This window comes from Rhinolophus sinicus, chromosome 1 (genome assembly GCF_057876585.1).
Source record: "Rhinolophus sinicus isolate RSI-liver-muscle chromosome 1, RSI-T2T, whole genome shotgun sequence".
NCBI classification, from domain to species: domain Eukaryota; kingdom Metazoa; phylum Chordata; class Mammalia; order Chiroptera; family Rhinolophidae; genus Rhinolophus; species Rhinolophus sinicus.
This window is the reverse complement of record NC_142501.1, coordinates 41,954,020-41,973,640: the sequence shown is the minus strand read 5'-3', so window position 1 is coordinate 41,973,640 and position 19,621 is coordinate 41,954,020. Positions and strand designations below refer to the sequence as shown.

At 38.5% G+C, this 19,621-nt stretch overlaps 1 protein-coding gene across 2 annotated transcripts in view; it reads left to right on the top strand.

Moving 5' to 3' along the window:
• The window catches only part of TMTC1 (transmembrane O-mannosyltransferase targeting cadherins 1), a 230,195-nt gene that overhangs the window by 8,340 nt on the left and 202,234 nt on the right, over window positions 1-19,621 (top strand). For both annotated transcript variants that reach the window (XM_074325861.2, XM_074325860.2), the window contains exons 2-3: window positions 9,289-9,466; window positions 18,028-18,101. In XM_074325861.2, coding sequence (XP_074181962.2) covers window positions 9,289-9,466; window positions 18,028-18,101 — 252 coding nt within the window. The remainder of the gene's footprint in view (window positions 1-9,288; window positions 9,467-18,027; window positions 18,102-19,621) is intronic.

Sequence of the window (19,621 nt, the reverse complement as noted above, 5' to 3'; positions counted from 1 at the left end):
CAAGTGAAGATTGTTTAGGATATTTGACTAGATTGTCTAAGATGTTCAATGATAAATAAAATAGCCAAGGAAAAATATGATTGGAGACAAGAAAGATTTTCTAGAGAAAATATTTAAAAATGGCTCCTGAAAATTTCATGCTGAACTAAGGTTATTATAAAAACCCCAGGAGGAGGAAGTTGATTGCTGCCTGTTGAGTATGCTTTAGATGGAAGATAGGCTTTAGACTATAGTCTGGTAGTGTAGGAGGGATGTAAAATGAGAGGAATATGTTTTGGATCATGAGGGTTTTTAAAGGTAAGTCTCTGAATGAAGGCTTAGAGATCATCTTCTGAAATAGTCTTTTTTTTTTTTTTTTTAAATCAACAAATGTCTTCTCTACCTACCTTTGGAGCTACATTCATATTTTTCCTAACTTTGAATATGTGGTTATTCCACTTCAAAAGGACTGTGAGGAATGCTTGATTATGCCAAAACAATGGCAGTGTTCCTTTTCCAAATGATAAGACATGGTTTCTGTTCTACCAAGCCCTGTTTGATCTGACCCCTGGCCACTTCTCTGACCTTTAGTTTGCCAATCTCCACCTCATTCTCTCTACGTCAGCATTCCATGAACAGCGTTCCTCTTCCTGTACAGGCCCCATGTGCTGCTACCAGGCCTTTGCACTTGTTTCTTCTTCCTGGGATGCTCTTCCACAGATCTGTGCACTGCTTGCTCTCTCACCACCTTTAGTTTCATCACAGAGCCCTTGCCTGGCTACCCGATCTAAAATAGCAGTCACTCCTCCATGTTTCATTCCTACTCTCTTACCCTCTTTGCTTCAGTAACCGTCACTGCTACCTGCCATCATATGTTTATTGTTAGTTTTTATCTCTTCTCACTACCATGTGAGCTCCACGAGGTATAGCTTTAGCTCCTAGAACAGTGCCTGGCGTGCAGAGTAGAGACTCAATAAATTACTGTTGAAAGAATGAACGAATCAATCAGTTTTGTGAATACTCGACTTTTTCAGGTAAATATTTAGGTAGGGCTACACCTTTACCGTGTAGAGGAAAAAGTCTGCTTGGCTTATTCCTTGGCTTATTTACTTTTTTTTCTTCCTCTGTCAAAGAGAAAAGTGGAGGCAGAAAAGGAATTTCCTGGACATATACAGGTGGTTGCAGTGGGTTCTGCTTAATGGGAGGTGAAGAGGCAGCTTTGATTCTGAAAGGGGCAGTCGTGGCTCTCTGTTGTGACTTGCTGGGACTGTGGCTATAGAGAATGGGGATTTTTAGCACTTTTGGCTCAAACTCCTCTCGTGGGGCATATTGAAGTGTGATGGCTGGTGGCTGCTTGCTCTAAGCTTTAAGGCTGGACACGGCAGCCGTACCTTCTGAGGCAAACCCCAAAATTACGCGGGGTTTTTTCCACAGTTGACTCAATGGATTAAAGTTCGTCCATTCCAGTGTCCTATTGTTTGTAAGGATGGTCATTTTTTTCCCCAGTAGACATGAAATATCATTTCTGGTTGGATTAAATGGAGTATAAGGACCTGAAAATATTTTCTCAAAGGGACTATGTTGACTGACTTCCTCTGCTGAGTGTTGTATAGTAGAGGCTTTGTCTGGTCTTTGCCCCAGGTTCCTGGGAGGGAGCTTCTAAACCTCAAAATGTCCTGATTGATAGCAGTGTCTTTGTTGTTTACGGTGGGCCCCTCGGACCACACCTGAGTTTCTGCTGAAGAGGTGACTCATAGTGGGTCTGCAGATAGTTTCAGAAGGGGGACTGGCCATGATGGAAAGACAAATCATATGATTAGAGAGTGGGGACTTTGAGCCATGTGATAGCAACCCTCCCTTCCAATCTTCTGGAAGGGAAAGGGGTGCTGGAGACCCAGTTCTCTCACATGGCCAGTGATTGAATCAATCAGCCTACATAATGAAACCCAAATAAAAACTCAATCCTGAAGCTTGGTTGAGTGTCCCTGGTTGGTAATTATACATCGATGTGCCCAGAAGGTGATGTGTCCTGAAGACATGGAAGGTTCCTGTTGAAGACCCTCCCACAATTCGCCCCATGAGCCTTTTCTTTTGACTGCTTTTGATATGTAGTTTTTTGTAATAAAACTATAATCATAAGTCTTTCTTTAATTCTGTGAGTTGTCCTTGAAAATTACTGAATCGGAGGGAGTTGTGGGAGCCCTAAATTTGTGGCCACCTTTGTCAAACATGCAGGTGGCCTGGGAACCGTTGAACTTGCAGCTGATGGCGGAAGTGAGGGGAGTCTTGCTCAGGACTCTGTCCTCCAGCTGTGAAATTTGCATAAACTTCAGGTAGTCAATGTCAGAATCACATTGCATCCAGGAACTCCACTAAATACATACCTTTAAAAGAAAAAAAAAATGCTAAAAATTGACCACTCACTTATATAACTAACTATACTATTAATCTAATAACTATATTGTTTAACTATATTGATTAACTAACTGTATTGTTGATCTGTTAATTTTTATTATTTGCTCATTCTCTTTTTGAATATTTGCTGCTGGGATGCGCTGCCTTCTAGATATGGTTACTGATTTTCCTGTCCTCCATTTCTTCATCCTGTCTTTGGTGCAGTAGTTACTCTGAGTACTTACTAGTAGTGACAATAACTGCCCATTGCATGGAGCATATTCTCCTCCTGACCAGCTAGCTCTCCTTCCTCTGTTCCCTCCCTATAGCTTCCTCACAGCCAGGTGAGGATGTGATGTCTTGAGCTCAAACTAGAACCATGAATTTTGCTTTTGCCTCAGAGGACCAGTCTCTTCTCTGCACTGTTGTTTGCATTGGTGCCTGCGAATCACATCCTTTGGTTCTTTAGATACATTAAGTGATGATGATTTGCTCATTTGTTCCTGGTATGAAGGGAATGCAGAAGAGCATTCAAAATGATTAAAGGCCAAAGGGCATCACCTTAGAGGAAAAATGAGAAGAACCAGATGTTATTTATTGGTTGAATGATCTAAGACGATTATGGAAACCACTTGCAAATATTGGAGAGCTGTGATGATGGCAAGAGATGGGAAGAAGAAAACCCAGTGGTGATAGAGGAAGGCAGGAGGATATACCATGTGTTTAGTGTTGGGCAAGGGAAACTAACCAGGGTGGTATCAGAGAACCCATTATTTAATAAACTGGAAACAGATGATAAGGGGTACATTCAATTATTTTCTTTTCCCTGATTTTTAGTTCTTATTGGAAAAGAATGTATGTTGTGTCATTGCTGAGAAGTCTTGATTTTTCTGGTAAGCGTGGCAACCGTATGCAGAGACCCATGTTTCTCATTGTTCTGCGTATCACCTGTCTTGAATCACTGAGTTGCTTGGGACAGATCTCTAGGTCCCATTTCAGATCTACTGACTAAGAATATCAGAGAATCAGCAATTTGTAGCTAGCACGCCAGGTGATTCAGAATCCTGGATACCATTGGGATTCAATGGGAACCTATGTTTAATAAGGTTGAGATGCCAAAATCTCCCTACATATGGTAGGGAAAGGAATCTAAAAGCCCATTGAGATAGGAATGTTGGGATAGGAATGTTATCACATGCTGCCTGCATATACCTCCCACCCACCACTCTACTACATTCCCTGAGAGGGCCAGATGTTTTTGCCTTCACTGAGAAATACATTGGTGACGGAGCACCTGCAACTTTGAGAATCTCTGTGTTGGCTCTTTTCTGTAGGCCAAGTGTGAGGTGGGCTTTCTGATTTCATTGGGGGTGATGGGTTCCTAGAGTACCAGAGGCCAAGTCGCATAGCTTGGCTGTCAAAGACAAGGTGAGTGCATTCACCATGAAAGCAGCAGGGATGCAGTGGTGATCAGAATGTTTTGACCCGCAGTTATCATTGGTGGTAGCCAGTTAATCACATTGTCACTAGGAATGAAGTAGATGGTCAGCCCTCTTAAATGTTGCTGGAGCTATATACCAGGAAAATTTCAGGTTCAGGGCCAAAAAACAGACTTGAGTCACCACAACGGAGAGTCATGACCTCTCGTGCCTTTTCCAGACCTTTGCCAGTTCCTTGAGGTAGAGGTCTGATGACTGAGGTGGAGTTGAAGTTTCTGGACCCTAATGCAGTCCCTAGTAGAAGTCTCTTCCAGAGATACAGCTTGTTTTGGTTTTTCTAACCCAGGGCTAGTTTTCAAAGAAGAAAGTTAAATGAGAGGAATAGGCTTTATCAAGAGTTGTGGCCCTTGAGTGTGAGGAGACAAGAGGGGCAGCCAACGGCTCTTTCTTCTCCCTTGCCCAACCCTCCTCCTGGGACTTTCTGGTGCCAAACTGTGTGACCCTGTGACCTTTCCTGGGGATTGGTGCCCTCTAATTGCTGTGAGCTCATTATGGTCCCACCTTTCCAGGCAGCTTTACAAGGAGGCAGAGAAGTTCAGACAGAGAAGGGGCTTTTTGTGTTCATATTTGCCAAGTTCTGGAAGGCTTTCAACAAGTCAGACATGAATATCAAGATTTTTATTTCAGAAAAAATTGTTTTATTTCCTATTGCTTCATGTAGCTTTAAATGAGAATTGAAGGCTAAGTCAAATAAAATTAGAGATTCTTAGAGTTGAAGGATGATTTTTTCCAACCTCTGTGTTATTGTAAGTTTTATTTCATTCAATAAACTTCCATTTAGAATTGACTGGGTGCTAAGTGAGATGGATACAATGGTGAAAATAAATTAATTTCTTTTCTAAATTAATTGAATGCAAGTATGAAAAATCCTTATAATATTTGAAGAATATAGTAAAACCATTTAAGAAAATTGATTAAATGCTATAATGGAGGAACACTGAGGGTGATGTGGAATCTGAGAGACTGTTTTTTTTTGTTATTGTTGTTGTTTTGATGGTATTTGAGGTGGGCTGTTATCACACTTCTGCATGGTCATTTCTGCTTATCCAAATACCTAGTTTTAAATATTTACTTCTTTCTTTGAGCTTAAGTCTCCCTCCTAGTAGTTGGCAAGCACTGTGGCATATTGTGAGTACTTGCACAATCCAAATGGGCACCCAAGTATTTCCATGCCGCCATGGAGGCCCAGAGTTGCCAGTTCTTCTAATATTTCAAGAGAAGCTGGAAAATTTTATATGAAATCACCTGTTTTAAAAATGTTGGCAAATTAAAAAGGAAAAAGAAGGTATATAGGTGAAACAAAACAATTTGCAGGCTAAACTTAGCCCTTGGGCAGTGTGTTCGGATTTTAGTTTCCACCTTGGGAGTAGTTAGAATAAGTGCATTGCTTCATTCATTCATCCATTCATTCATTCATCCATTCATTTATTCAATACATCTATATATTCATTCAATACGTCCATACTTTCATTCAATATGTTCATCCATTCATCCATTTATTGTGTGACAGCCATGAACCACGCATTATGCTAGACAGTGGGGATATAGCCGTAAGATTCTTTCCCCTGGAGAACTTGGTATCATTTCTATCTGTCATCTTTCTCTAGGCTGAGCGTCTCAATATCCTCAAACCTACATTCCTGAGACATTACTTTGAGGTCCCCAACCCCTTTAGTGTCCTGGGGCTCTCCTGTGAAGGTGCTTCAGCATTTAATTGGCACCATGAAGGCACCGCACCTTCCCTCCTCCACCCTAAGGTAGAATAACTCCTTCTTCTCTATCTCTGCATCTGTAGGTTCTCCCATTGCTAGAATTACTTCACCAACTACTAATTCTCTGTTTAGTGCGTCTCTTTCTCCTACTATGTTGTTAACTCTTTAGTAGCAGATGACATGTCCTCTCTTTGTATCTCTGGGTCCTACATCGTATCTGACATGTAGTATTAGGTACTCGATAAATATCTATTGGAGTGAATTGAAATGAAAAATATTTTGACTTACGCAGTTCCCTGTTTGTCTGTCTGTTGGTGGTTGGTCTGTTTAGAAAGCCAGGACATAATTACTCTTTGAGTTTGGGAAAAATAACGGCCGTTGGACAAGTTTTGATGTGTACCGTTTTAATCTGATTGCAAGTACTTTGTTATCTTTTATGTCCAAATGGGTGTCTTTACTCTTGCCCATATTCTACATTATGATACCTAACAATTTCAGGCATTTAAACTGACTCTCAACCAGTCTCCTGGTAAGTAACTCTCCTTTCCAGATACAGGCCTCTGCAAACTTGATTAGCATACACTATAGATTCATTTAAGACTTTGACACAAATATTGGACAGACCAAAGATAATATCAAAATCCTGTGACACACACTGGAAGTCTCTATCCAAGGAGACATTGATTTATTATTCACTGCTCTTTGTGTTTACTACCAATCTATCTTATTCTATCTTGTATGCAAGGAGATCCTGAGATATTTTGATAAATGCCTTTGTTAAACTAAAGATGTGATATGTCTATCACACCCCCTTTTCTATTAAAATGTGAGGTCAATGAGTTAAACCTCCCTTTTGTGAACCCATATTAACTCCCAGAATCAGAGATTTTTTTACCAGTGCTCACAAATAGGATAAGTTCTAAAATTTTGTTATCATTTGTCTCAAACTCCCTTATCTATACTTTGTAGAGTTCACTCTGCATCTTTTTAGACATTTGGGGAACTGTCCAAACCGGATGCTAGGTGATTTCTCAAAGCTTAGATTCACGCATGTTAGGTACCTGGTAAAGGGCTTTCATACTGTTACCTTACACCGCAGTGGTTCTCCATTCAGCAATTTATTTTTATATTTGGAGATCTAATTAAATTCACTTAACATGTTGCGTACGGCGGGGTTTAAATCCCTCGTGAAGATTCTCGTGATCCGTACATAACTTGTTAAAACATCAGACCTTTGCCAGTACCTTGAGGTAGAGTTCTGACTGAGGTGGAGTTGAAGTTCCCTTGAGGGTGGACCCTAATGCAGTCCCTAGCAGAAGTCTCTTCCAGAGACACAGCTTGTTTTAGTTTTTCTAACCCAGGGCTAGTTTTCAAAGAAGAGGGGCCCGAGCACAGGTGCTTCTGTCCCTATGAAGTAGGGGTGCACCATCCTCCTGTCACATGAATATGTTGGCCAACCTGGAAGCTCTCTGGACCCCGTAGGGCAGGGATTTTTATGGAGGCTTCATCATGTAGCCATGATCGATTATTAACTGAATCTCCAACCACTCATCCCATCCTGGATGATAGGAGGTAGGGCTGAAATTTCCAAGCTTCTAATCATGGCTTGGTCTTTTTGGTGACCAGTCCCCATCTTGAAGCTATCCAGGAACCCACCAAGAGTCACCTCATTAGAACAAAAGACACTTCTATCACCCAGGAAATTTCAAGTAATTTAGGAACTCTGTGTCAAGAACCAGGGCCAAAGACCAAATATTAGAACAACACATACTCCTAGCACCTTTATTACTTAGGAAATTATAAAGATTTTAGAATCTCAGACCAGGAGTCAGGATGAAGACCAAAACATATATATTTCGTATTATATCACAATATCACATGTATGTTCTCATATTTGAACATTTTCCTAGTTATTTCCTTATGGAAAATTTCTAGAAATGGGGTTTTTGGTCAGTGGATATCCACTTTGTAAAGCTTTTGATACATGGTGACAACCTTCATACCTTCCAATTTGGACACCCACCAACCAGATGTGCGATTATCTATTTTCTCTCATCGTGAGGGGTCTGAATGAGTTTTAAATGAATGGTTAGTTGGTCTGGAAAGCTCAGCCTGATGAGGTGGAAAACAGTGTAAAACCAACCTCAGGGTGATGGGCTCTTAGGGAATTGCACCCAAATTCTCCGAGATGGGCACTTGGCCCTGCCCTTCTCACAGCGCCACCATCCCCATTCTAATTTCCAGCAGCTCTCTTACCATACATGGGTCCTCATACTGGAGTGGGATGCTGTCCTCCCTTCTTTAGTTGGATCTGCCAGTCGCCTAGTTCATTGCCAGTTCCTCTTTTCCTTTGGACAAGTTATTTCACACCAGGTTCCTCTTTCCCTTTGGGGGAGTTACTTCACACCAGGTTCCTGTCGTAAGGATGCTGAGGTGTGCACAGACTCATGGGTCTGCCCACAAAGCTGGCGTCAGAACCCTATCATTGGATCCCACACAACAATTCAGTTTTCTCAACTTAGTTAGAACCGTGATTACTTCAGTGGGAATGAAAATGGAGTTGATTAGTAACTATGCCATTTAGAGTCATGTGTCCAAATAAAACTTGTGGTGTGTAAAATTCTGTAAATTAAAGCTGTGCATGAATCAAGTCAAGTATTTAGAATATGCATATGTCATCACTAAAGTTGACTTTTACATTCTCAATTGTTTTGGCAAAGAGGACATGTTTCTGTAAGAAGGAGGTCAAGGGCATGAACATAAAGACGTGGGGTTGCTGTTTTGAAGAAATTGGCTGGAGTATGGACAACTGTAGATAATACCACCTAGGGCGTATATGCTCCGCCCCCCAAAGAACCATACCGTATACAACTGTAGTTTTTTGTTTTTTTTTTAATAACCCCACAGCCTTAATTGGGCACATTATGTCCTATTATTAAATTTAAGGCAACCTTCAGAAGTCTCTATGTTCTGCATTTCTGTCTCAGGAAAGTGTTCTTTTTTGATGTTGAACAATAAATTTCTCCTCATGGTTTCTTTGTCATGATCTTAGAATTCTGATTCTGAGATCTATGGGAATTTGTTAGGAAACATTTAATACAAATTATGAAATACTATGCTTATGCTCATCCTTTTAATTTCAGCTGCAGCTGGTAATAGCACATCGTTCCCCTGAAGCTCCCTTGGGGGTGGTAATTAATGATGATTTGTGGTACATAATCTGGAAATTTGTGTCCTGGTGGCACCAGGGGTGAGAGAACACGTTCATGCCTGGTTTGTCCCAACTGTGACCACAGTCACAGTGTCATGGCTTCTTTCTCATCTCCAGTGTCTGTGACTGATCCACAGCCTTTGGACACTCTGCTGCTTGGGAAGAGGTAGCAGTAGAGCAAGAGCATTATGGGGTGTTGGCATTAACCAGGGAGAGAGGAAAACAGGTTCAGCACCTATCTGCCGCCTTCTCAGTGAGACCACAATGTTTTCTGAAACAGTATTGTATTGCATTTGCAATGATTTCTGCAGACAGGAAAATTCTGAGGTAGGATAAAACGATACTCCAGTATGTAGCGTAATTTGATGTTGGAAGTCATTTCAAAATAATTACTTAAATAGTTTGCTTTTTACAAATGATGACGTTCCTCTGCTTTTCTTATGCTTATGTTCTGCACGTAGCTAGTTATTTTTCTTTTTGTGCTTTTTTACAGGCTAAACATATTTCTGACTGGCATGAACCCCTTCTACTTTCATGCAGTAAATGTGATTTTGCACTGCCTCGTGACTCTAGTGCTGATGTACACCTGTGACAAAACTGTCTTCAAGAATCGTGGACTTGCTTTTGTTACGGCGTTGCTTTTTGCTGTGCATCCTGTTCACACTGAGGCGGTGAGTGTCATTGGAATTCAATGAAATAATAAACCAAAAAAAAAACTAAACTGATCTTTTTTCCCCCCTTTCAAAACCATGTTAATTCAAAGCTCTACTAACGTGGTTATCTTTTATGTAAATCATTCTACTTGACAACTTCTCTTTTTGAATGTTCAAATGGCCTTTATTACACCTCCAGGATTTAACTGCTTTTCTATATAACCATTGTTATTATTACAGATAGTAATAAATGACCACAGTTCTTTATTTGCAGAAAATTTAAGTCCTAATGTTTTTTAAACAGCAAGGGGCATTTTGAGATACTTATCATTCTGGGTCATTGTTCCTGCTCTATATTTAATTATTACCTTTTCTCGCTCTGCTTTATATTTATGACATTTATAATATAAATATTTATAATATTTATGATTAAGTGCTAGGAGGAAGACTATAAAAAGTTAGACTGAAATTCTTCATGTTAGAAAGACAGACTTAAGAGAGTAACAAATAGTTTTCCAAGTTACCTGGTATTAAGTGTAGTTATTTTGTGGATAAGAAATTTATTAAGAAAGTATAGTTAGTTTAGCTATCTGGCCCTCTTTAAAATACTGACTTAATCATAACCTGAGATGGCATTATCAGGTTACCTTGTTTCACATCTCAGTAACCGCAGTTGGCTTATTTTATGTGTACTGTTAAAGTAGATGAAGACTTTCCAAGCGGTATCACAGTTTTAAAAGGATTGTTTCCATAGCCTCAGCTTGTCCCTGGACACTTTCCTGAAGTTGATCTGCCTGAGAACACACCTAGGGTAATCCTCCCTCATCCCCTTTCAAGTGCCCTCCTCTCATTAAAAGGGAGGGAGGGAGGGAGGGAGGGAGGGAGGGAGGGAGGGAGGGAGGGAGGGAGGGAGGGAGGGAGGGAGGTCTCTTATACATCAGAAACTTACTATGCCCTAGGAGTACAAATCTCCCAGGCACCTTACAAAAAAATAATTTGATATATTGGTGTCAGCAAAGCCTCCTTCAATTTAGGCATCATAACCCCAAAGTAGGGTTTCATCTCTTTCTGTCTTATATGTATTTCTGTGGAGAATAGAGCACGGCATTGGGAGTAGGCCACGGTGCTCTGCGCTGCAGTTCTGAATTCAGAAGTGAGATGATTGTCACGCGGATGCGTAATGATATGTCCATTTGAACTGTCACAAGAAGTCTGATTTGGTCAGTTGTTTTGATAATGAGGACTGGTTCTGCCAGTAAGGCTGTAATATGGACATTTTCCACAAACAAACTTCTAAATTTGTAAGCCTAAGTTTTGATAAAAATGGATTTAGAGTGAATGATTAAGAAAAAGAATCACTTTATTAAAAAATTACATTATTAAAGGTGATTTTCCCAGCCCTTTCTGAGTATCTCAGGCTGAACAAGTTGCCTCTAAATGGAAGACTATGAGGTATAAGTAACAGTCCTTTGGGAAGTTTTGCTAAAACCTTTTTGCTCTACTTCTGAGAAACTGTGAACAGGAATGACTCTAATGACAGGTAACGCCAGTGATAGGTGTGCTTAAATTATTTGCTTTCAACCAAATTAAAGGAGGGCATGATTGAATTGTCAGTTGGCAGATCATTAAATGATATGTAGGATGATAGAGCCCTATGATTTTGCACATGACTTTGGTGTTCAAAGAATTAAGTCACTGCTCTAACATGGCTAGTTCTGTTCTTATTTCTGTGAACAATCTATGAAGATGAAAGCTAGGACTGGAACTGATGCTACATGCTCTCTTATTCTGACAAACGGTAATATTGAGCCATATAGACCACTGCATTTATTGAAAACAAAGCTGTTAAATCTTTTGCTTAGCGATGGTTTTATATTTAATAATCATCCTTTTTTCCTAATTTATTTCTGATGCATTGAACAATTGCATATCAATACTAATTAGTATAATAATGCAAAATTAAAAATTTAATACTTAGAAGCTTATGGTCACAGGAAATTTTTAGAATAAATTTAATTGTGTATGCATTTTATTACAGAGGGAGATAATAAAATATTTTTGAGCATAACTAACAGGGTGCCAAAAAAATGTATACAAGTGGACACTTTGGTCAACGTTGCTTAAGCAGTAGTTCGCCATAATCAAAAGTGTCTGGACACTGATGGTAACCACTATGAGCACCTGTTGTAATTGCAGAAGTCAAACATGGCTTGTATTCATCTTTTGTTATCAGTATATATCGAGTATTACAATTTTAATAGTTTTTTCCTTTCTTAAAATGTGTATACAATTTTTTGGCACCCTCTGTATATAACACATTAAGCAAAAATATTGAGGGGGAAGTGAAATGGAAATATGAGTTGAAGGGGAAGGGTGTAAATGTCTATCATATAAAGAAGAGCCTGTTCGTGTTGTATAAATAGAAAATGATGAGCTTCAAATTGTTATGGTACATTTCAGATTCCATTTGGTACATTTAAAACAATAACATTATAGCCTTATTTTAAAATGTCATTATATACAATGAATGGGAAATTATAGTCTTTCAAGTATTTAAAATAACAATGAAAAATTTTAGATATGAATGTTAAGAGATGAGAGAGATACGTACGTTTACTACTCCTGGCCATGTAGAATATATGATGCTGGCTGAAAGGCAATTTTTAAATCTAAGTCCATAGACAAATAATTTTTAAAGTATAGTTGAAAATCTGTGCTTAGAATGTATTGGGGAAATTTTTGTAGGGAAGAACAAATGCATAGGTCAAAACAGTCATAATTCTATGCTTGCAGAACAGGAGAACATAAAACGCGGGTAATCTTTGGCGTTGTGACCAAGAGCTGATAAAGTTAGGTTGAATTCTAAATAAAAAAGGAAAATCCTGTTAGCAAAATGACCTTTAAGGAAGGGTTTCAATGAGCTTTTGTACTAATTGAAAAAAAATCCATGGTAACACAATTATAGGGGCAAAGGAGTCTAAGGGGTGGGCATTTATTTAGGGAAAAGTGTTAGAGAAAATATTTGCATTCACAAGAGAAGAGGGAGGTGAAAGAAGGAGGCAGAGAAATTTGACCAACACAATAATCTACACTAGGTAGTGAAATCTAGAGACTATTATTTAATTATAGATATTCAAGTGTCTAAGGAGGAGGACAGAGAAATATTATAGAAAAAAGAGACGTGCTTTATAGAAGACATAGTGACAAATTATTTAAGAAAACAAAAATGGACCATAGTGGGCAGGAAGGGGAGTTAGTGAGGAGATATCTCCCCTTTATTAAACAAAAATAAAAATGAGACCATACATTATCTCAAGAAGAATGGGAGATTTGAATTTTAGGGGGGGAAGGGTTTAGTTTAAACATGTTGATATGAGTAAGGAGTTGCTTTATTAATTATATAATCAACAAATAGTCAGTGAATACTTGTTTGGTGCGGGCATTCTGCTGGGTGTTCAGGGGACATGTGGGTGGATAGCAGGGTCCCTACAATTTGTTCACTCTCTTAGAAAAGTCAAAGCACATGCACATAAATACTTAGAAGACAAAGTGATATGTTGTAATAAAATAAGACTCCCAATGGAGGTAAAATTATTTCCAATTTAAGTAGACAAGAACAAATTCATTTATTTACTCAATTTTTCCAACAAGTATTTGAGAGACTGTAATGTAGTCCTCAGTGCAGGAAAACAGCAAAGAATAAGAACCAGACCTTTCTTCATTGAAGGGCTTGTGATTCTTAGAAGGGTTTCCTGACAGTGTATATATTTCTTGGGAAATTTATGTTTTTCTGAATCTGAATCATGAGAAAGATCAGTAGAGAAATTGAGAAAATGGGGAACATTATTGTAGTTTTCCTATGAGAATTAAAACATCATCATACAGACATTATGGGTTTGAAGGAATGCACTTAAGTCAAAAGCAAGAGCAGGAAATGCTGACACATAGAGTTGAAGGTTAAGGTCAACGTTTCCAGAACTGGGAGAAGAGCACATAGGAGAGAATGGTTATGATTTAATCAGTCAGTCCGGCCTACAGCTGTTGTCATGTGTTAAATGTGTGTTCCTGGCTCTGTCTGACACTAATGAAACTCATTCTTGCAGATAAAATGATTAATGCAAATATATATATATATATATATACACACACACACACACACACACACACACACACACACACACACACACACATACATGTATTAGACTTTATATAAATCCCATGAGTGGTATTCCAAAAAGTAACAAGTTTGGGAGCAAACTAAGTCCTTAATTGGCAATTTCCACATGTGATTCTTTTAAGCTTGCTCAGAGATCTGAATATTACATTATTTAAATTTTACCTAATTCACTGATGTTTTTCCACTGTTTGAATATTTAAAGGATACAGTTCTCAGGTTACAACCAACCACCCCCTTGAAATGGAAACCTGCAGCGTGAGGCAGAAATACATGCTGTCTGTCCATCTGCACGTATTTCTGAGCAACTCCTTTTGTATTTCCCAGTATCCTACAGTTCAGCTGACATTGCCACAGAATCAACCCAAGGGGCTCCAATATAACATTCTCTCTTTGCTTCCCATTGCCCAGTCCTGCCCCCTTTTCATTTATTCCATGCTGTCATCGTTTTATGCCTTTCTTTCCAGACACCCCATGTTTTCAGACCTCTCTTTCCTCTGCCTGCAGTGCTTCTGCCTTCCCTCTGGGCCTCCAGGATTCACAATTCCCTGTCTTGAGCTTCCTGAAGTCCTACTTGCTGTCCTTTAAGTTTCAGGGTATTAAGGCCAGCCTTTCCATGAAGTCTTCCCAGATCCTACAGTCAAAATTAATCCCTTTAGTTATCCCATGGCAACGATTTCTCCTCTTTATGCCACATGCAGGGTCCCTGTATCATACTGATATGTTCTTTTGACTCCTTACCAGGTGTTAAACTCCTTCAGGCAGGTTATATCCCTCCAGCTGGCACAGTACCTGGCAAATAGGAGGCACCTAGGAAATGTCTGTTGACTGGAATAAAAGATGCAAATACTAAACATGATGCTATTGACTAATGGAATCACAGCAAATGGCTGGTCTAGACACAGAGTAGTTGCTGACAAGCACCTTGTTTTCAGACATCTAACCCCCGTGACCAAGAGACCCCAACTCAACAGGGCTATAGAGTAGATACCCCTTCAATGAAGGCTTGGTGGTTTGAAATTGACAGCAGAGTCTATCAGTGTTAGCACTAACATTTTAACACCCCCTCTGAACTTCTGCTGAAGGGACACTTCATTCTTTACATATGGGCACATCCAGCTGGCACAGTCCGCTGCTGCTGCTGTTTCCCAGCGGCACTAACTGGCTGCACTACGAGACGCAGGGCTTCAGCCACCTTCAATGCATTAGTTATGCTCACCTAGCTTGTGATTGCCTCATTCCAGCTTGCTGCACCCCAAAGCAGCTTGCAAGTTTTGCTTTGTCCGAGTTGGCCGCATCAGGTGCGCTATGATGGGTGTCCCTCTGGGCCCAGATGCCTGGCCTTATCCCAAGACTTGGGGGCTGGCTGGCTGGTCTCCGGGTTTAACCCTCAGGAAGCCTTGCAGTTGATGTTGAGCTCAGTGCTCATAGAGACAGTGTTGTAGACTGAGCCGATTTGGGCTTCACAGGTGAACCATGCACAATTGTTTCCAGGTGGCGAGTCTGAGCTGGGCCTTGACACCCAAGTGAGATCCGCATTGTCACTGTGCCCACCTCCCTGGAATCATGCTGACTTGGCACTCAGGCTCCTCATAGACTAACTGACCAATGAACTGTATGTGGTCCAAGCAGCCACGTGAAATAATAGCTTTTAATTCTGTGCTGCTAATGAAATTATTTGGCCATGTCCATGCTCCTCTTGGTGCAGATTGGACTAGAATTTTTCTCAGTAAGTGACTTGCTATCTATATGCAGGTATGTAATTGAATTACTTTGTATTTCTGTCTTAACTAATAGATATACTAGATTAGCTAATAAAGTTAAGTGGAAACATCATATATATGTAATCCTTAAAATAAAAAGATGGCTTCCATAAGCCACACACAACAACCTGTCTCAGTGCTGAGAGTCTGACCCGCTTTCTCTGCAGGGAAAAGGAAGAAAGAAGGGCACCAGCTCTGAGTAGGCACTTTATATGTATCATCTCATTAATCACAACAGTAACATCTGGTAGGGGGTGTTATACTCATTTGAAAGATAACAAAATCGAATCTCAGAAATTGAAGATAACAAAACGAGTCTCAGTCACATGGCAAGAGGAGCCTATCTTCAAGCCTGGGATGGTCTAGCTCTAAGCGTGTGTCATTGTCTCTCTTTTATTTTATTTTTTTAAGATTTTTATTACAATATAGCTAACAAACAATGTTATGTTAGTTTCAGGTGTATAGCATAGTTATTCAACCGTTCCCACCTGGCACTATACAGTGTTATTGCCACGTTATTGATTATACACGTATTCCTTATGCTACAGAGGTGATCACCATGACAAGCCCAGTAACCATCTGACACTGTGCCACTCTATCACAGTATTACTGATCTCTCCCTACTTTTTAAAACTTTTCACTTTGAGTTGACAGTCAGTATTATTTTATACTAATTTCAGGTATATAGCACAGTGATTAGACATTTATATAATTTAGGCAGTAATCCCCCTGACTAGTACCACCTGGCACTATACATAGTTATTACCCTGTCATTGATTATATTCCTTATACTTTACATTTTCGTGGCTATTTTGTAATTACCAATTTGTATTTCTTAATGCCTTCACCATTGTCTCTCCTTTATGACTGCAAAGTGTGCTCATTATGTGAGGATATTTATAGGTGTATTTCCCAGAAAACTATTTTCTGCTATTAATCATTGATTGATTCTCTAATACACTGTGGACTTCAGGTCCTGTTTGATTTGGGTGATGCTATATTTTGTGCCTGAAATGTTCACCTTGTTCATTTCCCTTGTGAATTCCTTCTCATCTTTAAGAACCAGCTCATATGTGACCTTCTCTTTGAAGCATTCTTTGAGCCGTATCCCATTTTATTCCTTTATGGTTTTATTTCTTGGATTAAAAAAATTAAGAGAAATGCACACACATTTTAAGTAGCAAAATAATACAAAGATTTATAAATAGCCCTTTGTCCCACACGCCACTTCCGTTTTGGCCCCTTTCTGAATAACGCACTTAAAAATACATCAAACTTAAAAAGTATAGTGACCATATTCTCTTTATCCCGATTCACCAATTTTTACAATTTTGCCACATTTGTTTTATCATTCTTCCTCTCATTCTCCCTCAATATATAAAAATATTATTTGTTTTCTGAAGCACTTGAGAGCAGGTTGCATGATTCATGCCCCTTACAGCTTAATAATTTAGTTTTATATTCTAAAACTAAGGTCATTAGTCATCGTTTCTCTTTAATATCTTTGAGTTTGGAACAGTTATCAGTCTGCCTGTCTTTCTATAATATAACATGTAGCTTTAAATATAATTTAAATTTCATATTAGAATGTATGTAAAATGTTATTAATATGATGTTTATAATATTTCAATTGATGTTATATAGTATATGTTATATTATATAATTATAAAATAATATATACATATTACATATTATATTATTTATACCATAAGTGATTTCCATGCATAGTATATTAAATTTTATAATATATAAATAAAATATGTAAATATGTAAATACATAACAGAAATGTGTAAATATAAAATATATATAAAATATAAATACATAATATATACATACATAGTATAATACAAGTATAATATACGTGTAATATGTAACATGTGCAATATTATGATAGATTATGAGTTGTGATATAATTAGTACATCATGATATAATATAAATTAGAAGGTATTAAAACATAATACAATTTTAATGTTATAAAATCATACAGAATTATTATATTTTATACTTTATTATTTATAAAACATCTTTTATTTATATATTTTAATATAATGTTCTGATCTTGGGTTTGTCCTGTATTTTCACATGATTATATTCAGCTTACGTATCCTTGGCTGGAATACTATTCCAGTGATGTTGTGTCTTTCTCAGGGTATCATGTGCAGAGGCATGCCATGTCCATTTGCCTTTTATTGGTGAGGTTAAATTTGGTTTCCCAGTCAAAGTATAAGGCAGTGTAATACGTTTTCTCCATGGTATAATTATTCTTTTTATTTTTCCAGCTAATAAGTAATTGGTGGAAAAATGCTTTGAAACCCTGCAAATATCCTGTACACTCAGTCATTGCTCAAAAAATATTTTTCAATAAACTAATAAATGAATAAACTTTGATTCTGTGAATTCACCTTCTAGAAGGAAGTTTAAAATGAAATTAAGCATGAAAATATTGCCCCTTATTTCTTCTTTTTCTCCTTTTATAAATTTATTATTAAATATATTTGATAACCAGAGGTGGTTAGTCATATATCAGACTTTTCTATTTTATTATACTTTACATTTATGTAAAATCAAATACATTTTTGTAATGGTTTTTTGAAAGTAATTTTCTGAGGTTTTTATTTTCATTTTTTTCAAACATCCTAGGTGGCCGGAATTGTTGGCAGAGCTGATGTATTAGCGTGCCTGCTCTTTCTGTTGGCCTTTCTCTCCTACAATAGGTATGTATTAACTATGAATGCCCGTCTGTGTGTTTACAGTCATGCAGTCCCCTGGGAATTTCTGCTCTGTGTGTGTGTGTGTGTGTGTGTGTGTGTACTCAGAGAAACGCTCACTGTACTTCCTGGGGATCTGGGACAGGAAACGTTGTCCTTACCAAGTGCTAGGCTACTCTCTCTTCTGCATTCTGAACCTTGTCATAGCGTTTTATAGGAACTGCCCTCCCAGTACCAGGAAGGCAAGCTCTTGCTTCTTTATTCCTATTACTTTTAATTTCTTACTGCGAATGGAATTTGGAACCTTAGCTCTGAGCCAAAATATGTTGGGTATAGTCCTTTTACTTGCCTATGGTTTGTTTAATTTTTCCTTTTCATTTTGATCTTAATTTTTTTCTTCCTTTTTAGCCTCATTAAAGTAGCTCAGAGCTTAAAACAATAAGGCTGAAATGAAAGTAGTGTTTCTAAATAGTGGTTTTCCAATTTACACATCCTTTCATCAAAATACAGAAGCTCCTTGCTTTCGGAGACTAGAAAGCAATGAAACAGTTTCCCATTATATTGGTCCTCTCCCCTCAGTGTGACCAGCCTCTTACCTGAGCTGTGACATATCCACTTGGGAAAGGAGCAGGTTGAAAAAAGAATGTAAATGGGGGAAGATGACTCAGAACATGACCCAGAAAAAGGGGGCCAGTGAACCATGTTGCCCTCCTTTGTGGTTAAGGATTTGTGAACCTTGATCTTTGGATCAGTTCATTGACCTGTAATCTTACAAAGCCCGGTGACTTTGAAGAACACTGTTCTAAACGGGTGGTTCTCAATATGGGGCAAATTTGTCCCCTTCTCCCCACCACTGCCCAGGGAATGTCTAACAATTTCTTGAGACATCTTTGCTGATCACAACTGGATAGGTCAAGGATCCTACAATGTATAGCACAGCCCTTACAACAAAGGATCATCTTCCCCAAAATGCCAATAATACCTAAATTGAGAAACCCTGTTATAAACCAATTTTAGGCCTTGGATCAAGAATAAAATTAATTAAGTCTTATGAAATTTTGGTTTAAAGAATAGAGCCTCTCCTTGGTGTAGTACCAGTCTTCCAGTGCTGGCTTTGTGACCTCCCACTGCATTGCTAGTCTTGTAAAATGGTGTTGTGAAAAATCTTAAAAACATCAACCCAGATTCAACAACTGTGTTCTGTTTACTTTGGTGTTAGAACAAGACTAGTAATTGCATGTAGTTTGAACTAGTTCGCTCTGGCTTTCTCTGTGTGGTTGATACATTTGGGAATGTGATTAGACCCGCAGCGTATCCATACCTATGTGATAGTGAGTATTACAGGTTTCTGTTGTGCGTGCCATTCTCACTTTTAGCAATTTAAGCTATAAACCAGCTTTGGAGAAGAACGCATATCTCCTTCAAATTTGGCATATAATTTTGTATGATTGTTCTGACATAGAACAGTAGGGTAAGATGTCACGAGTACAGACCTGTGGGCCTTTATTTCAGAGGAGTAGGAACAC